The sequence below is a fragment of the Passer domesticus genome, chromosome 32, assembly GCF_036417665.1.
Source record: "Passer domesticus isolate bPasDom1 chromosome 32, bPasDom1.hap1, whole genome shotgun sequence".
NCBI lineage: Eukaryota > Metazoa > Chordata > Aves > Passeriformes > Passeridae > Passer > Passer domesticus.
The window spans coordinates 678,281-694,003 of NC_087505.1; the positions used below are offsets into that span (position 1 = coordinate 678,281).

Consider the following 15,723-nt stretch of genomic DNA (forward strand, 5'->3'; position numbering starts at 1 on the left):
CCCCTAACGGGCTCCTCCCACTCTGGCTCCTCCCTCTCTCTGGGCCCCGCCCTCCTCTGACTCCTCCCTCTCTTCTGTGGCTCCTCCCTCTCTCCTGTAGCTCCTCCCTTTCTCCTGGCCCCTCCCCCCTGTGGCTCCTCCCTCTCACCGCCTTCTCACCTGGACCCCACCCTCACTTTGGCCCCGCCCTCTCACCTGGGCCCCTCCCCTGCCCGTGCCTCTCCCTGTCCCCAGTAGTGGCGTGTGCCAGGTGTGTGCCAGTGGTACCAGGTGTGTGCCAGCGGTGCCAGCTGTGTGTCAGGTGTGTGCCAGGTGTGTGCCAGCTGTGCCAGCTGTGTGCCAGCTGTGTACCAAGTGTGTGCCAGTAGTGCCCGGTGTGCCAGGTGTGTGCCAGCGGTACCAGGTGTGTGCCAGCTGTGCCAAGTGGGTGTCAGTGATACCAGGTGTGTCCCAGTGGTGCCAGCTGTGTGCCAGGTGTGTGCCAGCTGTGTGTCAGGTGTGTGCCAGCTGTGCCAGGTGGGTGTCAGTGATACCAGGTGTGTCCCAGGTGTGCCAGCTGTGTGTCAGGTGTGTGCCAGCTGTGCCAGCTGTGCCAGGTGTGTCCCAGTGATACCAGGTGTGTCCCAACGGTGCCAGCTGTGTGCCAGCTGTGCCAGGTGTGTGTCAGTGATACCAGGTGCGTCCCAGTGGTGCCAGCTGTGTGCCAGGTGTGTGCCAGCTGTGTGCCAGGTGTGTGCCAGCTGTGTGCCAGCTGTGTGCCAGCTGTGCCAGGTGTGTGCCAGCTGTGCCAGGTGTGTGCCAGTGATACCAGGTGTGTCCCAGTGGTGCCAGCTGTGTGCCAGCTGTGTGCCAGCTGTGCCAGGTGTGTGCCAGTGATACCAGGTGTGTCCCAGTGGTGCCAGCTGTGTGCCAGCTGTGTGCCAGCGGTGCCAGGTGCCAGCAGTGCCAGGTGCCAGCTGCGTGTGTCCCCAGCAAGGCGGCGCTGGGCAGGATGGGGCTCTACGAGTCGTTCGCGCAGGCCACGCAGCTGGGGGAGCTGCACACGTGCCTCATGATGGACATGAAGGCGTGCCAGGAGGACGACGTGCGCCTGCTCTGCTTCCTCACGCCCTCCATCTACACCGAGGTGTGCCCGGGCTGCCAGGGTGCCCCGATTCCTGTCACAGGGGTGCCCTGAGTGCCGGGAGTGCCCCAAATCCCGTCACAGGGGTGCCAGGGTGCCCCGATTCCTGTCACAGGGGTGCCCAAATTCCTGTCACAGGGGTGCCCAAATTCCTGTCACAGGGGTGCCCCGAGTGCCAGGGTGCCCAAATTCCTGTCCCAGGTGTGCCCCAAATCCCATCCCAGGGGTGCCCCAGGTCCTGCTCCAGGTGTGCCCCAAATCCCATCCCAGGTGTGCCCCAAATCCCATCCCAGGGGTGCCCCAAATCCCATCCCAGGTGTGCCCAAAATCCCATCCCAGGGGTGCCCCAAGCTCCATCCCAGCTATGCTGCAGCAGAGAATCCCTGAGATTCTCTCTAAATTCAGAGAATTCCTAAAATTCTCTGGAAGTTCAGAAACCTGAAGTCGTGGAATGTGCAGCTGGATCCCTGCCCATCCTTGGGATCCATGCCGGGGCAGGGTCAGGCTGTCCCTGTGCTGATCCCAAATCCCAGGGCAGGATCCCACTGTCCCTGTGCTGATCCCAAATCCCAGGGCAGGGTCAGGCTGTCCCTGTGCTGATCCCAAATCCCAGGGCAGGGTCAGGCTGTCCCTGTGCTGATCCCAAATCCCAGGGCAGGGTCAGGCTGTCCCTGTGCTGATCCCAAATCCCAGGGCAGGGTCAGGCTGTCCCTGTGCTGATCCCAAATCCCAGGGCAGGATCCCACTGTCCTTGTGCTGATCCCAAATCCCAGGGCAGGGTCAGGCTGTTCCCTACACTGATCCCAAATCCCGGGATCCATCCCGGGGCAGGGTCCCACTGTTCCCACGCTGATCCCAAATCCCAGGGCAGGGTCCCACTGTTCCCCACACTGATCCCAAATCCCGGGATCCATCCAAGGGCAGGGTCAGGCTGTTCCCCACACCGATCCCAAATCCCAGGATCCATCCCAGGGCAGGATCAGGCTATTCCTGTGCTGATCCCAAATCCCAGGATCCATCCCAGGGCAGGATCAGGCTGTTCCTGTGCTGATCCCAAATCCCAGGATCCATCCCGGGGCAGGGTCAGGCTGTTCCTGTGCTGATCCCAAATCCCAGGATCCATCCCGGGGCACATCCCTCTCCCTCGGAGCCGCCTCCGGCTCCTGCTGTGATTGATTTTGTGTTTCCTGCGGGGCCCCGGGGCAGGGAGCAGAGCCAGGAGCAGAGGGAAAAACAGGGAATTGCTGAGCCCGGCTGACGGCTGCCCCCCGCTGTCTGCCCGGCCTGTCCCTGGAGGTTTTGGGATTTGGGGATTTTGGGAGGGCTCTCCTTGGTGTCCCTCCCTGAACCTGCTCGAGGTTTACCCAGGAAATCCGAGTTTTTGGGATTTTGGGAGGGCTCTTCCCGGTGTCCCCCCTGAATCTGCCAGAGCTTTACCCAGGGAATCCCTGGAGATTTTGGGATGACTCTCCTTGGTGTCCCTCCCTTAACCTGCCCGACGTTTTCCCAGGGAATCCCTGGAATTTTTGGGATTTTGGGAGAGCTCTCCCCAGTGTCTCTCCCTGAATCTCTTGGAACCTTTCCCAAGGGATCCCTGGAATTTTTGGGATTTTGGGATTTCGGGAGGGCTCTCCCCAGTGTCTCTCCCTGAATCTCTTGGAGCCTTTCCCAAGGGATCCCTGGAGTTTTTGGGATTTCAGGAGGGCTCTCCTTGCTGAAGCTGCCAGATCTTTTCCCAGGGAATCCCTGGAATTTTTGGGATTTTGGGAGGGCTCTTCCCAGTGTCCCCCCTGAATCTGCCAGAGCTTTACCCAGGGAATCTCTGGAGATTTTGGGATTTTGGGAGGGTTTTCCCCAGTGTCCCCCCGTGAACCTGCCCAGGCTTGTCCCGGGGGATCCCTGGAGTTCTTGGGATTTCGGGGTGGCTCTCCCTGTCCCCCCCTGACCCTGCCTGGCTTCTGTGCATTCCCAGTTTCCCGATGAGACCCTGCGGAGCGGGGAGCTGCTCAACATGATCGTGGCTGTCATCGACTCCTTCCAGGTGGGGGGAACCTTCCAGCCCCTTCCCGACCCTTCCCCGACCCCTTCCCGACCCCTTCCCGACAGATTTCACCCCAAAATGAGCCATCCGTGGTCTCCATTCCCCATCCTGGCCGGAACCAGCCCCAAATCTCTGCCTCGGTGTCCAAAGGTCGATCCGGAGCTTCCAGGGGATCTCCTGCAGAGCCATTTCCTGGGCAATCAGCGCTAATTACCCTAATGAGCCCCTTGCCCGGGGATCCCGCTGGCTCTGCCTGAGGCTGGGCAGATCCTGGCAGGAATTTTCCCCGCTCCAGAGAGAACCCAGGAGCAGCCCTGGGGGCACCTCGGGATGTGCCCATGACCCCGGGCCCTCCTGCCCCCATCCCAATCCCGATCCCGATCCCGTTCCATGCCGGGAATGCTGTGCAGCAGCTCCTGGAGGGGCAGCGAGTGGGAATGCTGCAGATCCGGAGGGTTGGGGGCACCTCGGGGCGCTTCCTTCCCTCCTGCTGCCCTTCCTCCCGTCCTCCCTGGCCTGCTCCAGGTGCTTCCCTGCGGGGTGGATCCAGAGATCCTGCGGGGTCTGCAGAGGGGCCGGGAGGGGGAGGAGGAGAGGCAGAGTGGGAATGGGAGCACGCCCGGGGATCCCAGGGGTGGAGCTGGCACTTTTCCCACTGGATCCCATTTGGGGAAGCTCCTCAGAGCTCCCTGACCCATTCCCTGTCCCCATTCCCTGTCCCATTCCCTGTCCCCCCCAGGGATGGAGCTGGCACTTTTCCCACTGGATCCCATTTGGGAAGGTTCCTCAAAGCCCCCTGTCCCATTCCCTGTCCCCATTCCCTGTCCCCATTCCCTGTCCCATTCCCTGTCCCCCCCAGGGATGGAACTGGCACTTTTCCCACTGGATCCCATCTGGGGAGACTCCTCAAACCCCCCTGACCCATTCCCTGTCCCCATTCCCTGTCCCCCCCAGCTCCAGGAGCTCGTGTGCCACGTGATGATGGGAAACCTCGTCATGTTCCGCAAGGATTCCGTGCTGAACATCCTCAGTGAGTGGGAATAACGGGATTGGGATGGGAATAACGGCATTGGGATGGGAGTGGGAGTGGGAATAGGAGTGGGATTGGGAGTGGGAATGGAAGAAGGAATGGGGATGGATTGGGAATGGGACTGGGACTGGGAACGGGGACGGGGATGGGATCGAACAGGTCCCAGGCAGCCTCCAAATCCTGCCCCAAATCCAGGCTGGGCCCTCTCCAGGGGGAGATCCCTGCCCAGGGCTGAGTTCCCTGCGGGCATTAAAGGGTCACTGCCCAGGATTGTGGGGTTTATCCCTGTGCCCCCAGGGTGCCAGGCAGGGATGGGAAATCCCAAAAGCTGCCCCGGCTCCACAGCCTCTCTGTGTGCCCAGAGCAAATCCCTGACCCAGCTTTGGGAGCCGTGGGATAATTAGGATAATTAGTGTTAATTAGGGAGCCTCGTTAGCTCTGTCCCCATTCCCAGTGCCGGGGGGGAGGGGGGACCTCGGGCAGGTTTGGGGGGCCCAGAGCTGGGGAAGGGGCTGGCACAGATCCCTGTTAACCCCATTGTCCCCATTGTCCATCCCCATTGTCCCCATTTTCCATCCCTGTTGTCCCCACTGTCCCCACTGCCCCTGCCATCCTTGTTGTCCCCATTATCCCTGCTGTCCCTGTTGTCCTCCTTGTCCCCATTGTCCCTCTTGTCTCTCTTGTCCTTGTTATCCCTGTTCTCCCTGTTATCCATCCCTGCTGTCCCCCTCTGTCCCCTCTCTCCCCCTGTCCCCATGTCCCCTGTGTCCCCATGTCCCCCGTGTCCCCTGTGTCCCTGTCCCTGTGTCCCCTGTCCCTGTGTCCCCTGTCCCTGTCCCCTGTGTCCCCATGTCCCCTGTGTCCCTGTCCCTGTCCGTGTCCCCTGTGTCCCCTGTCCCTGTGTCCCCTGTCCCTGTGTCCCCTGTCCCTGTGTCCCCATGTCCCCTGTGTCCCCTGTCCCTGTGTCCCTGTCCGTGTCCCCGTGTCCCCATGTCCCCGTGTCCGTGTCCCCGCAGTCCAGAGCCTGGACTGGGAGACCTTTGAGCAGTACTGCACGTGGCAGCTGTTCCTGGCACACAGCATCCCCCTGGAGACCATCATCCCCATCCTGCAGCACCTCAAGTACAAGGGTGAGGGGACACGGGGACACTGGGGACACTGCTGGGGACACTGGGGACACTGTGGGGACATTGTGGGGACATCCCCTGGTGACATTCCTGGGACATCCCTGGGGACAATCCTGGGACATCCCTGGGGACATTCCTGGGGGGACATTGCCACGGGGGGGACATTCCCGGGGTTTGGGGGGTGACATTCCCAGGGGCATTCCCGGGGACACCCTGGGGACACCCGGGGACATTGCCACCTCCCTCCCCTGGCAGAGCACCCCGAGGCCCTGTCCTGCCTCCTGCTGCAGCTCCGCAGGGAAAAGTGAGTGGGGGGCACTGGGGGGGGACCCCCAGGGGACTTGGGGACACCCAGGGGACTTGGGGACACCCGGGGGATCTGGGGGGCTCTGGGGTGTCCCCACGGGAGCACTGCCACACCCGGGCACTGCCAGAATCCCAGATGGGGGAGCTCCTGGGGGGTCTGGGGGGGACTCCAGGGGGGTCTCCTGTTGGTCCAGGGGATCTCCTGGTGGTCTCCTGGGGCTCTGGGGGGATTCCAGGGGGATCTGGGGGTGTCTCCTGTGGGTCTGGGGGGTCTCCTGGTGGTCTCCTGTGGGTCTGGGGGGTCTCCAGGGACTCTGGGGGGGTCTCCAGGGGCTCTGGGGGATTGGTCTCCTGGTGCTCTGTGGGGTCTCCTGGTGGTCCAGGGGGTCTCCTGGGGCTCTGGGGGGATTCCAGGGGGGTCTGGGGGTTCTCCTGTTGGTCCATGGGGTCCCCTGGGGGGTCCCTGTGGCTCTGGGTGTCCCCTGGTGCTCCGTGGGGTCCCGAGGGGCTCTGGGGGGGTCCCTGTGGCTCTGGGGGTTCTCCTGGTGCTCCGTGGGGTCTCCTGGGTCCCCCGGTGCCCCGTGCCCGCTGCCCGTGCCCGCGGTGCCAGGCCCAGCGAGGAGATGGTGAAGATGGTGCTGAGCCGGCCGTGCCACCCCGAGGACCAGTTCACCACCAGCATCCTGCGGCACTGGGGGCTGCGGCACGACGACCTGCTGGGCGAGCACATCAAGGCCCTGCTGATCAAGAACAACAGCCTGCCCCGCAAGAGGCAGAGGTTGGCAATTCTGGCCTTGGGGATTCCCTTCCTGGGGAGCTGGGGTGCCTTTTGTCCCCTGTGCCCCATTCCCACTGAATTCCCTTCCTGAGGAACTGGGGAGGTTTTTGTCCCCTGCCCCGCAAGAGGCAGAGGTTTGGCAATTCTGGCCATGGGAATTCCCTCCCTGGGGATTTGGGGTGCTTTCTTTCCTCCCCTGTACCCCATTCCCACTGAATTCCCACCCCAAGGAATTGGGGAGGTTTTTCTCCTCTGTACCAGCTTCCTCCCCTGAGGATTTGGGAAGGTTTTTTCTCCCCTGCCCTGCAAGAGGCAGAGGTGGGGATCCTGTCCTTGGGATTCCCTTCCTGGGGAGCTGGGGTGCTTTTTGTCCCCTGCCCTGCAAGAGACAGAGGTTGGGAATTCTGGCCCTGGAAATTCTCTTCCTGAGGATTTGGGGTGCTTTTTTCCTCCCCTGTACCCCATTCCCACTGAATTCCCACTCCAAGGAATTGGGGAGAGTTTTCTCCCCTGCCCCGCAAGAGGCAGAGGTGGGGGATCCTGGCCTTGGGAATTCCCTCCCTGAGGATTTGGGAAGGTTTTTCTCCCCTGCCCCAAAAATGCCAGAGGTCTGGGATCCCATCCCTGGGGGCCTCATCCTCATTTCTTGGTTCCTATCCCCATTTCAGTGTTCCTACCCCATTTTCAGTGTTCCCACCCCCATTTTCTGTGTTCTCACCCCCATTTTCAGTGTTCCCACCCCCATTCCTGTGTTCCCACCCCCTTTTTTGGTGTCCCCACCCCACTGCTGTGTTCTCACCCCGTTGCTGGGACCCCTCCCCGCAGCCTCCGCAGCTCCAGCAGCAAGCTGGCCCAGCTGACCCTGGAGCAGATCCTGGAGCACCTGGACAACCTCCGCCTCAACCTCACCAACACCAAGCACAACTGTGGGTTCCCCCCGGCCCTGGGCTGCGGGACGCGGGCTCGGGGGGCTGCCCTGACCCCCTGCCCACCTTGTCCCCCTGCTCTCCCCCAGTTTTCAGCCAGACCCCGATCCTGCAGGCGCTGCAGCACGTCCAGGCCAGCTGCGACGAGGCCCACAAGATGAAGTGAGCCCTCCCTCCTCTTCCTCCCTTCCTAACGACCCCAGACCCCCCCTGAGCCCCCTTTTCCCCCCCAGGTTCTCCGACCTCTTCTCCCTGGCCGAGGAATACGAGGATTCCTCCAGCAAACCCCCCAAGAGCCGCCGGAAAGCCACGGCGCTGGCCAGCCCCCGCAGCCGCAAGAACGCGGCGCAGCCCCCCAACAACGAGGAGGAGTCTGGCTCCAGCAGCGCCTCGGTGAGACCCCCACCCCCCATCCCGAGACCACCCCCCACATCCCGAGACCGCCCCCGGGGGGTCCCCGGATCGCCCTGACCCCCCCTCTGTGGCTGCAGGAGGAGGAGGACACCAAACCCAAACCGGCCAAGAGGAAAAGGAAAGGCTCCTCCGCCGTGGGCTCGGACAGTGACTGAGGCTGGGACCCCCCCGGGACCCCCCAGGACCCCCCGGGACCCCCCAGGACACCCTCGGGAACCCCCAGGACCCCTCCAGGACCCCCTGGGACCCCCCAAGACTCCTTGGGACCCCCCAAACGTGCGCCAGCAAATCCCCAGGCTCGGGGGTCCCTCCCAGCTCCCACCACGCCCTTGGACCCCCCCCCCTTTTCACCACGTGGGGAGGGGTCTCGGTGCCCCCCCCGGGGTCACAGTGTGGGGAAAAGGGGGAAAGGGGGAGACCCCCACCCCCATTTTCCTCTAGAAATGTAAATAAAGGGTGGAACCGAGTCGCTGCTCCAGGATGATTTGGGGAGGGGGATAAAGGGGGGGGTCCGGCCCCCCCATCCCGGGGGTCCTGGGGGGTGGGGGGGGGGCAGCACCCGTGGCCAGCAGGATTTGGGGGGGGGGGGGTCCTGCCCTGCCCCCCGGCTCGCTCAGTGTTTTGAAGTGTTGTTAAAAAAGCAGCAATAAAAATTTCCTGTTTTGTACGGAACGGCCCCGGCTCGTGGGGGGGGGGCGGGGGCCGTGTCCCCCCCCGGGGTGGCCGGGCCGGGACACGTGGCTGTCCCCGGGTGGTGGCACTGCCAACCCCCCCCCCGGGCCGGGGAGAATCTGGGACAGCGGGGAGGCCCTCGGGGGGGGACAGGGGACAGGGAGGGGACAGAGAGGGGACAATGGGGGGGACACAGAGGGGACAGAGGGGGGACAGTGGGGGGGGACAGGGAGGGGACAATGGGGGGACAATGAGGGGGAGAGGGCTGGGACTGTGGGGGGACAGAGATGACAGTGGGGGGGACAGGGAGGGGACAATGGTGGGGGACAGAGATGACAATGGGGGGGACACAGAGGGGGAGGACAGGGAGGGGGCAATGGGGGGGACAGTGTTGGGGGGCAACGGGGTCCGCGGGGCTGGGCTGGGGACAGGGGTGATGGGGGGGGGGTTGGGCTTTCAGAGGGGTCCGGGGGAGGGGGCTCTGAGTGGGCGTGGCCAAAGTGGGCGCGGTCAGTGGGCGTGTCCAATGTGGGCGTGACCGCCCCGCCCCCGAGGCGGGCGCGGGCGATGGCGCTGGCGGCGGGGCTGGGGGCGCTGGGGGCCGTGGGGGCGCTCCTGGGGGGGCTCTGGGGGGCTCCCCTGGCCGCGGGGGCGCTGGGGGGGCTCTGGGGGGCTCCCCTGGCCGCGGGGGCGCTGGGGGCTCTCCTGGCGCTGCAGCGGCTCCTGCGGCCGCACCTCTGGGCCGACCTGGCGTTCGCGCTGCGGGCGCTGCGGGCGCGGCGGCGGGCGCGGCGCGGCCCCGGCGGCTCCGTGGTGTCCCGGTTCCTCCGCGCGGCGCGGGCGGCCCCGGCGCGGCCGTTCCTGCGGGCCCGGGCGGGCGCGGAGCCGCTGGGGCGGGCGGCGCGGAGCGTGGCGCGGGTGGCGAACGCGCTGCGGGCGCTGCGGGCCCCGCCGCGGCCCGGGGACACCGTGGGGCTGCTGGTGGGCAACGAGCCCCGCTTCGTGTGGGGCTGGTTCGGGCTGGCGGCGCTCGGAGCCCGCCCGGCCTTCCTGGGCACGGCGCTGCGCCCCGCGGGGCTGCGGCACTGCCTGCGCGGCTGCGGGGCGCGGGCGCTGCTGGTGGCGGACGGTGAGAGCGGGACACCGGGGGGACACCGGGGAGATACCGGGGGGATAACGGGGGGACAGCGGGGGGACACCGCGGGACAGCGGGGGGGACACCGGGGGGACACCGGGAGGGAGCGGGGAGCGTGCGGGGATAGGGCTCAGAGGGAGCGGGGAGCTTTGGGGGCACGGGGGATAACGGGGGGCACACCGCGGGGACCGGGGAGTGGATGGGGGAACGGCACCGGGGAACGGGGGGGACACCACGGGGACCGGGGAATGGATGGGGGAACGGCACCGGGAAAGGCACCGGGGAACGGGGGGGGACACCGAGGGGACCGGGGGGGGGACCGGGGCTAACGGGGACCGCGGAGCGGGGGACATCCCGGGGGTGTAACGGGGACAGAAGCGGGAGCGGGGGATGCCGGGGCGGGACCAGGGGAGTAAAGAACGGGGCGGAACCGGGGGCGAGGGGTGGGGGGGCACCGGGGCTGGGTGGTGACACCGGGGCTGGGTGGTGACACCGGGGATGGGTTGGTGACCCCGGGGATGGGTTGGTGGCACCGGGGCTGGGGTGGTGGCACCGGGGCTGGGGTGGTGGCACCGGGGATGGGTTGGTGGCACCGGGGGTGGGTTGGTGGCACCGGGGCTGGGGTGGTGGCACCGGGGATGGGTTGGTGGCACCGGGGATGGGTTGGTGGCACCGGGGCTGGGGTGGTGGCACCGGGGGTGCAGTGGTGGCACCCCGGCGGGCCCCACACGGTGCCGTGCCCCCAGATCTGTTCGGCTCGGTGGAGCCGCTGCTGCCCAGCCTGCGGGAGGACGGGGGTGGCCGTGTGGGTGCTGGGCTCGGGGCCGTACCCCCCCGGCGTGGTGGCCCTGCAGGAGCTGCTGGACGCGGCCTCCGAGGAGCTGCGGCCCGAGGACGTCTGGGAGCCCGAGGACATGAACGACACCTGCCTCTACATCTTCACCTCGGGCACCACCGGTGGGGCCGGCACCGCGGCCCGGGGGGCTCTGGGGGAGCGGGCAGGGGGGCTCAGCTCTGCTTTCCCCTTCCAGGCCTCCCCAAAGCCGCCCGCGTGTCCCACCTCAAGTCCATCATGTGCCTGAGCTTCTACGAGCTGGTGGGAGCCTCCAGCAGCGACGTGGTGTACCTGGCACTGCCCCTCTACCACATGGCCGGCTCCCTGCTGGGCATCGTCGGCTGCCTCGGCATCGGTGAGCGGGGCCGGGCCCCTCTGGGGTTTTTTTGGGGTTGATCCCCTGTAGGAGTGTGCCCCCCTCGATGACAGAGTGACAAAACCGTGCTTTGTCACCCCAAAAATGAAGGAAGCCCAGAGGTTTCTCTCAATGATGAGGTGAAAAGCCACCTCGTGGGACCTCAGGGACTTCACCTAAAACTTGAGGGCAGCTGATAGGAGAGAAGTCAAAGAGTCCCGCCTGAGCCACCAGGTAGAAAAAGAAGAAAACAAAGGAGCTCAGGTGCTTTTGTGAGAGAACAAAAGAGCTCAAGTGCTTTTTGAGGTGTTTTCACCAGGAGCAGACCTGTGCACGTGGCTCGGGTTTTTCTGTTTGTTGTTTTGCTTTCTATTAAAACTTTTTATTTCTAACACTGCAGAAGAAGCCATCCTGATAAATTTATTCATTTTGGCGACCCAAAACAGCAGCTGAGCCATCCTTGGGTGTATTCCATATTAATCTGAGAGCTCATAAGGCCTGATTCAGAGAAAGAAAATACAATAATATAATAATATTATATTTATTATATACAAATATAATTTATTATATATATTATATAATATATTATCTATAAATATATCCATCCCCCAGGGGCCACGTGCGTGCTGAAGGAGAAGTTCTCAGCCAGCCACTTCTGGGACGATTGCCGCGCCGAGGGCGTCACCGTGTTCCAGTACATCGGCGAGCTGTGCCGCTACCTGGTGAACCAGCCCCCGGTGGGTCGGGGGGCCGGGCCGGGCCGGGCAGGGGGTCCCGCGGGCACCCAGGGCTGACGGTGCCCCCGCAGCGCCCCGGGGAGCGGCAGCACGGGCTGAGGCTGGCGGTGGGCAGCGGGCTGCGGCCCGACGTGTGGCGCAGCTTCCAGCGGCGCTTCGGGCCCGTGCGCGTGGTGGAGACGTACGGCATGAGCGAGGGCAACGTCACCCTCTTCAACTACACGGGCACGCCGGGCGCCGTGGGCCGCTGCAGCTTCATCTACAAGGTTCGGGGGGCTGGCACGGGGTGGGCGCCGTGCCCCCGGCGCTGCCCGAGCCGCCCTGACCTCGCCGCCGTCCCCAGCTCTTCTCGCCCTTCGAGGTCGTTCGCTTCGACGTGGCGGCCGGGGCGCCGGAGCGCGACCGGGCCGGGCGCTGCATCCGCGCCCGCGCGGGTGAGGAGCGGGCACGGGGGGCTCGGGGCGGGCACAAGGGGCTCGGAGCGGGCACGGGGGGCTCGGGGGTGGCACGGGGGGCTCGGGGGTGCCACGGGGGGCTCGGAGCGGGCACGGGGGGCTCAGAGAGAGCATGGGGGGCTCGGGGCGGGTACAGGGGGCTCGGGGGTGCCGCGGGGGGCTCGGAGTGGGCACGGGGGGCTCGGAGAGGGTACGGGGGGCTCAGAGCAGACACGGGGGGCTCGGAGCGGGCACGGGGGGCTCGGGGGTGCCGCGGGGGGCTCGGAGCGGGTACGGGGGGCTCGGGGCGGGCACGGGGGGCTCGGGGCGGGCACGGGGGGCTCGGAGAGGGTACGGGGGGCTCGGGGCGGGCACGGGGGGCTCGGAGAGGGTACGGGGGGCTCAGAGTGGGCGCGGGGGGCTCGGGGGTGCCACGGGGGGCTCAGAGCGGGCACGGGGGTCTCGGGGGTGGCACGGGGGGCTCGGGGCGGGCACGGGGGGCTCGGAGTGGGCATGGGGGGCTCAGAGCGGGTACGGGGGGCTCGGGGGTGCCGCGGGGGGCTCGGGGGTTCCGCGGGGGGCTCGGGGGTGCCGCGGGGCGGTCTGGTCACCGTGCGGGCCCCCGCAGGCGAGACGGGGCTGCTGATCGCGCCGGTGACGCGGCGGACGCCGTTCCTGGGCTACGCCGGCAGCCCGGAGCTGTCGGAGCAGAAGCTGCTCCGCGGGGTCTTCGCCGAGGGCGACGCCTTCTTCAACACCGGCGACCTGGTGGAGCAGGACGAGCAGCAGTTCGTGCGCTTCCGCGACCGCACCGGGGACACCTTCCGGTGAGCCAGACCCCCGAGGGGACACCCCCCACGGGAGGGGACACCCCCAGAACCTCCCCATGGCATGGGGACACCCCCAGAGCCACCCACGGGATGGGGACACCCCCAAAGTGCCCCCCAGGAGGGGGACACCCCCAGAGTGCCCTCCCCTACAGGTTGGGGACACTCCCAAAATTACCCCTCCCAGGATGGGGAGGCCCCCAGAGACCCTCCTGGGATGGGGACACCCCCAGAGCCATCCCAAGAATGGGGACACCCCCAGAGTCCCCTCAAGAGGTGGGGACACCCCCAAAGTTACCCTTCCCAGGATGGGGACACCTCTAGAGCCACCCCGCCAGGGATGGGGACACCCTCAGAGCCTCCCCCAAGGGATGGGGACACCCCCAAAGCCCCTCCCGAGATAGGGACACCCCCAGAACCTCCCCATGGCATGAGGACACAGCCAGAGCCCTTCCCAGGAGGGGGACACCCCCAGAGCCACCTCCCCCACAGGATGGGGACAACCCCAAAGCCCCCCCCCAGGATGGGGAGACCCCCAGAGCAGATGGAGACACCCCCAGAGCCCCTCCTGGGATGGGGACACCCCAAAAGCACCCCATGAGTTGGGGACCCCTCCAGAGCCCCTCATGGGATGGTGACAACCCCAGAGCCCCCCACGGGATGGGGACACTCCCAAAATTACCCTTCCCAGGATGGGGACACCCCCAGAGCCCCTCCCTGCACGGCCAGGGGGACCCAGCCCTGTGGAATGTTCTGGGGGGTCTCCCAGTTGAACATTTTGGGGGGGGGTCTCCCAGTTGAACATTCTGGGGGTGTCACCCCTGTCCCCTCCCAGGTGGAAAGGCGAGAACGTGGCCACCACCGAGGTGGCCGAGGCGCTGCTGGCCCACGAGTCCCTGCAGGAGGCCACCGTGTACGGCGTCCCCGTGCCAGGTAGGGCCGGCCCCGCGCCCCCCGAGCCCCCCCCCGGCCCGCGGTGTCCCCAAGTGTCCCCTCGCCCGCAGGGCACGAGGGCCGTGCCGGGATGGCCGCGCTGGTGCTGCGGCCCGGCCGCGCCCTGGACGGGCCCGGCCTCTACCGGCACCTGGAGCGGCTCCTGCCGCCGTACGCGTGGCCGCGCTTCCTCCGCCTGCAGGTACCGGGGACGGGGGATTGGGGGGAATCGGGGGATTCGGGGGGATTTGGGGGAATTTGGGGGAAATCGGGGGATTCGGGGGAAATTGGGGGAATTTGGGGGGATTTGGGGGAATTTGGGGGGATTCGGGGGAAATCGGGGGAATTCGGGGTATTTGGGGGAAATTGGGGGAAAATTGGGGGAATTCGGGGGAATTTGGGGGAATTTGGGGGAAAATCGGAGGAATTCGGGGGAATTTGAGGGAAAACTGGGGGAATTTGGGGGAATTCGGGGGAAATTGGGGAAATTGTGGAAAATTGGGGGAATTCGGGGGAAAATTGGGGGAATTCAGGTGAAAATCGGGGAAATTCAGGGGGAAATCGGGGGAATTCGGGAGAAAATTGGGGGAATTTGGGGTAGGGGGTCCGGGGGTGTCCTGGGGGTCTCGGCGGGGGTCCCAGGGGCATTCCGGGGGGTGTCCCGGGGGTGTCCCGGGGGTCCCCAGCGCCCGCTGCCCCAGGAGCGGCTGGAGATGACCGAGACCTTCAAGCAGCGCAAGGCGCGGCTGCTGCGCGACGGCTGCGACCCCCGCGCTGGTGGCGGCGCCGCTGCTGGTGCTGGACGAGGCCGCCCGAGCCTTCGTCCCGCTGGACGCCGAGCGCTGGCAGCAGCTCCGGGACGGGAGGATGCGGATCTGAGCCCGAAATCCACCCCGGGACCCCCGAAATCCACCCCGGGTGTCCCAAAATCCACCCCGGGGGTCCCAAAATCCACCCCGGGGGTCCCGAAATCCATCCCGGGGGTCCCAAAATCCATCCCGGGGATCCCAAAATCTGTCCCAGGGGTCCCAAAATCCACCCCGGGATCCTGAAATCCATCCTTCAGGTCCCAAAATCCATCCTGGGACCCCGAAATCTGTCCCAGGGGTTCCGAAATCCATCCCGGGGATCCCAAAATCCTTCCTGGGGGTCTCAAAATCCATCCCGGGAGTCCCGAAATCCATCCCGGGGGTCTCAATGCCCATCCTGGGGATCCCCGTGTCCATTTTTGGGGTCCCTGTCTCCCTCTTTGGGGTCCCTGTATCCATCCTGAAGGTCCCAGTGTCCATCCCGGGGGTCCCAAAATCCATCCCAGGGCTCCCGTGTCCATCCCGGGGGTCTCAATGCCCATTTCGGGGGTCCCCGTGTCCATTTTTGGGGTCCCAGTCTCCCTCTTTGGGGTCCCCGTGTCCAATTTTGGGGTCCCTGTTTCCATCCCGGGGGTCCCAAAATCCATCCCGGGGGTCCCCTGTCCACCCCTGTCCCCCCCCTGTCCCCCTCCCCTGTCCCCCCCCAGCCGCCGGTGCCTTCCCCCCCACCCCGGGGGCTCTTTGTACTCAGAAAATCCCAATTTTGGGGTCTTTTTTTTGGCAAATAAATCTCTTTTTGTAGCAAATCCCGTCCCTGTCACCCCCAGATCGGGGACAGGGACAGCAGGGCGGTGTCCCCATGGTGTCCCTGAAAATTTTGGGGGCTGCCCCCCCCCAATTTGCCACCCCAGGGTCCTCTCTTAATTAAATAATTATTACAAAGGGTGGAGTTTAAATTCATTTTATTTTTAAGCCTTTCTCCAAAAATTGGGGGATCCTCACCCCCCCTCACTTTGCCTTCAGCCCCGAGCTCAAACCCGAGGGAAAAGAGGGGAAAAAATGGGAAAAATTCCTTAAATTTGTGCAAAAAACCCCAATTTCCACCCGCCCCAAGCCAGAAATTGGGTTTAAAATCCTGCAAATTGGGGCTGGAAATGTCCAAATTGGGACAGAGCAGGGGTGAAAATCCCCAAAAAATGTGACTGAAAGAGGGAAATGGGAATGAAAATCCTGCAGATGGG

The 15,723-nt window shown here is 65.4% G+C and overlaps 2 protein-coding genes across 3 annotated transcripts in view; both read left to right on the forward strand.

Annotated features, from left to right (window-relative positions):
* INTS3 (integrator complex subunit 3) overlaps positions 1-8,211 on the forward strand; it is a 29,251-nt gene extending 21,040 nt beyond the window's left edge. The window contains exons 21-30 of one of the 2 annotated variants that reach the window (XM_064401604.1): positions 973-1,126; positions 3,096-3,164; positions 4,119-4,194; positions 5,211-5,324; positions 5,577-5,625; positions 6,238-6,405; positions 7,231-7,331; positions 7,421-7,493; positions 7,565-7,724; positions 7,823-8,211. In XM_064401604.1, coding sequence (XP_064257674.1) covers positions 973-1,126; positions 3,096-3,164; positions 4,119-4,194; positions 5,211-5,324; positions 5,577-5,625; positions 6,238-6,405; positions 7,231-7,331; positions 7,421-7,493; positions 7,565-7,724; positions 7,823-7,900 — 1,042 coding nt within the window. In that variant the 3' untranslated portion in view covers positions 7,901-8,211. The remainder of the gene's footprint in view (positions 1-972; positions 1,127-3,095; positions 3,165-4,118; positions 4,195-5,210; positions 5,325-5,576; positions 5,626-6,237; positions 6,406-7,230; positions 7,332-7,420; positions 7,494-7,564; positions 7,725-7,822) is intronic. The other variant, XM_064401605.1, reaches the window with a different exon arrangement.
* A 773-nt stretch (positions 8,212-8,984) lies between these two features.
* On the forward strand, positions 8,985-14,650 carry SLC27A3 (solute carrier family 27 member 3). The gene is given in 11 exon segments (XM_064401346.1): positions 8,985-9,617; positions 10,299-10,509; positions 10,584-10,742; positions 11,355-11,479; positions 11,551-11,745; positions 11,823-11,913; positions 12,542-12,740; positions 13,576-13,673; positions 13,745-13,875; positions 14,375-14,440; positions 14,442-14,650. Coding segments are annotated over 11 exon segments (2,019 nt in total). The 3' UTR covers positions 14,553-14,650.
* Positions 14,651-15,723: the final 1,073 nt, after the last annotated feature.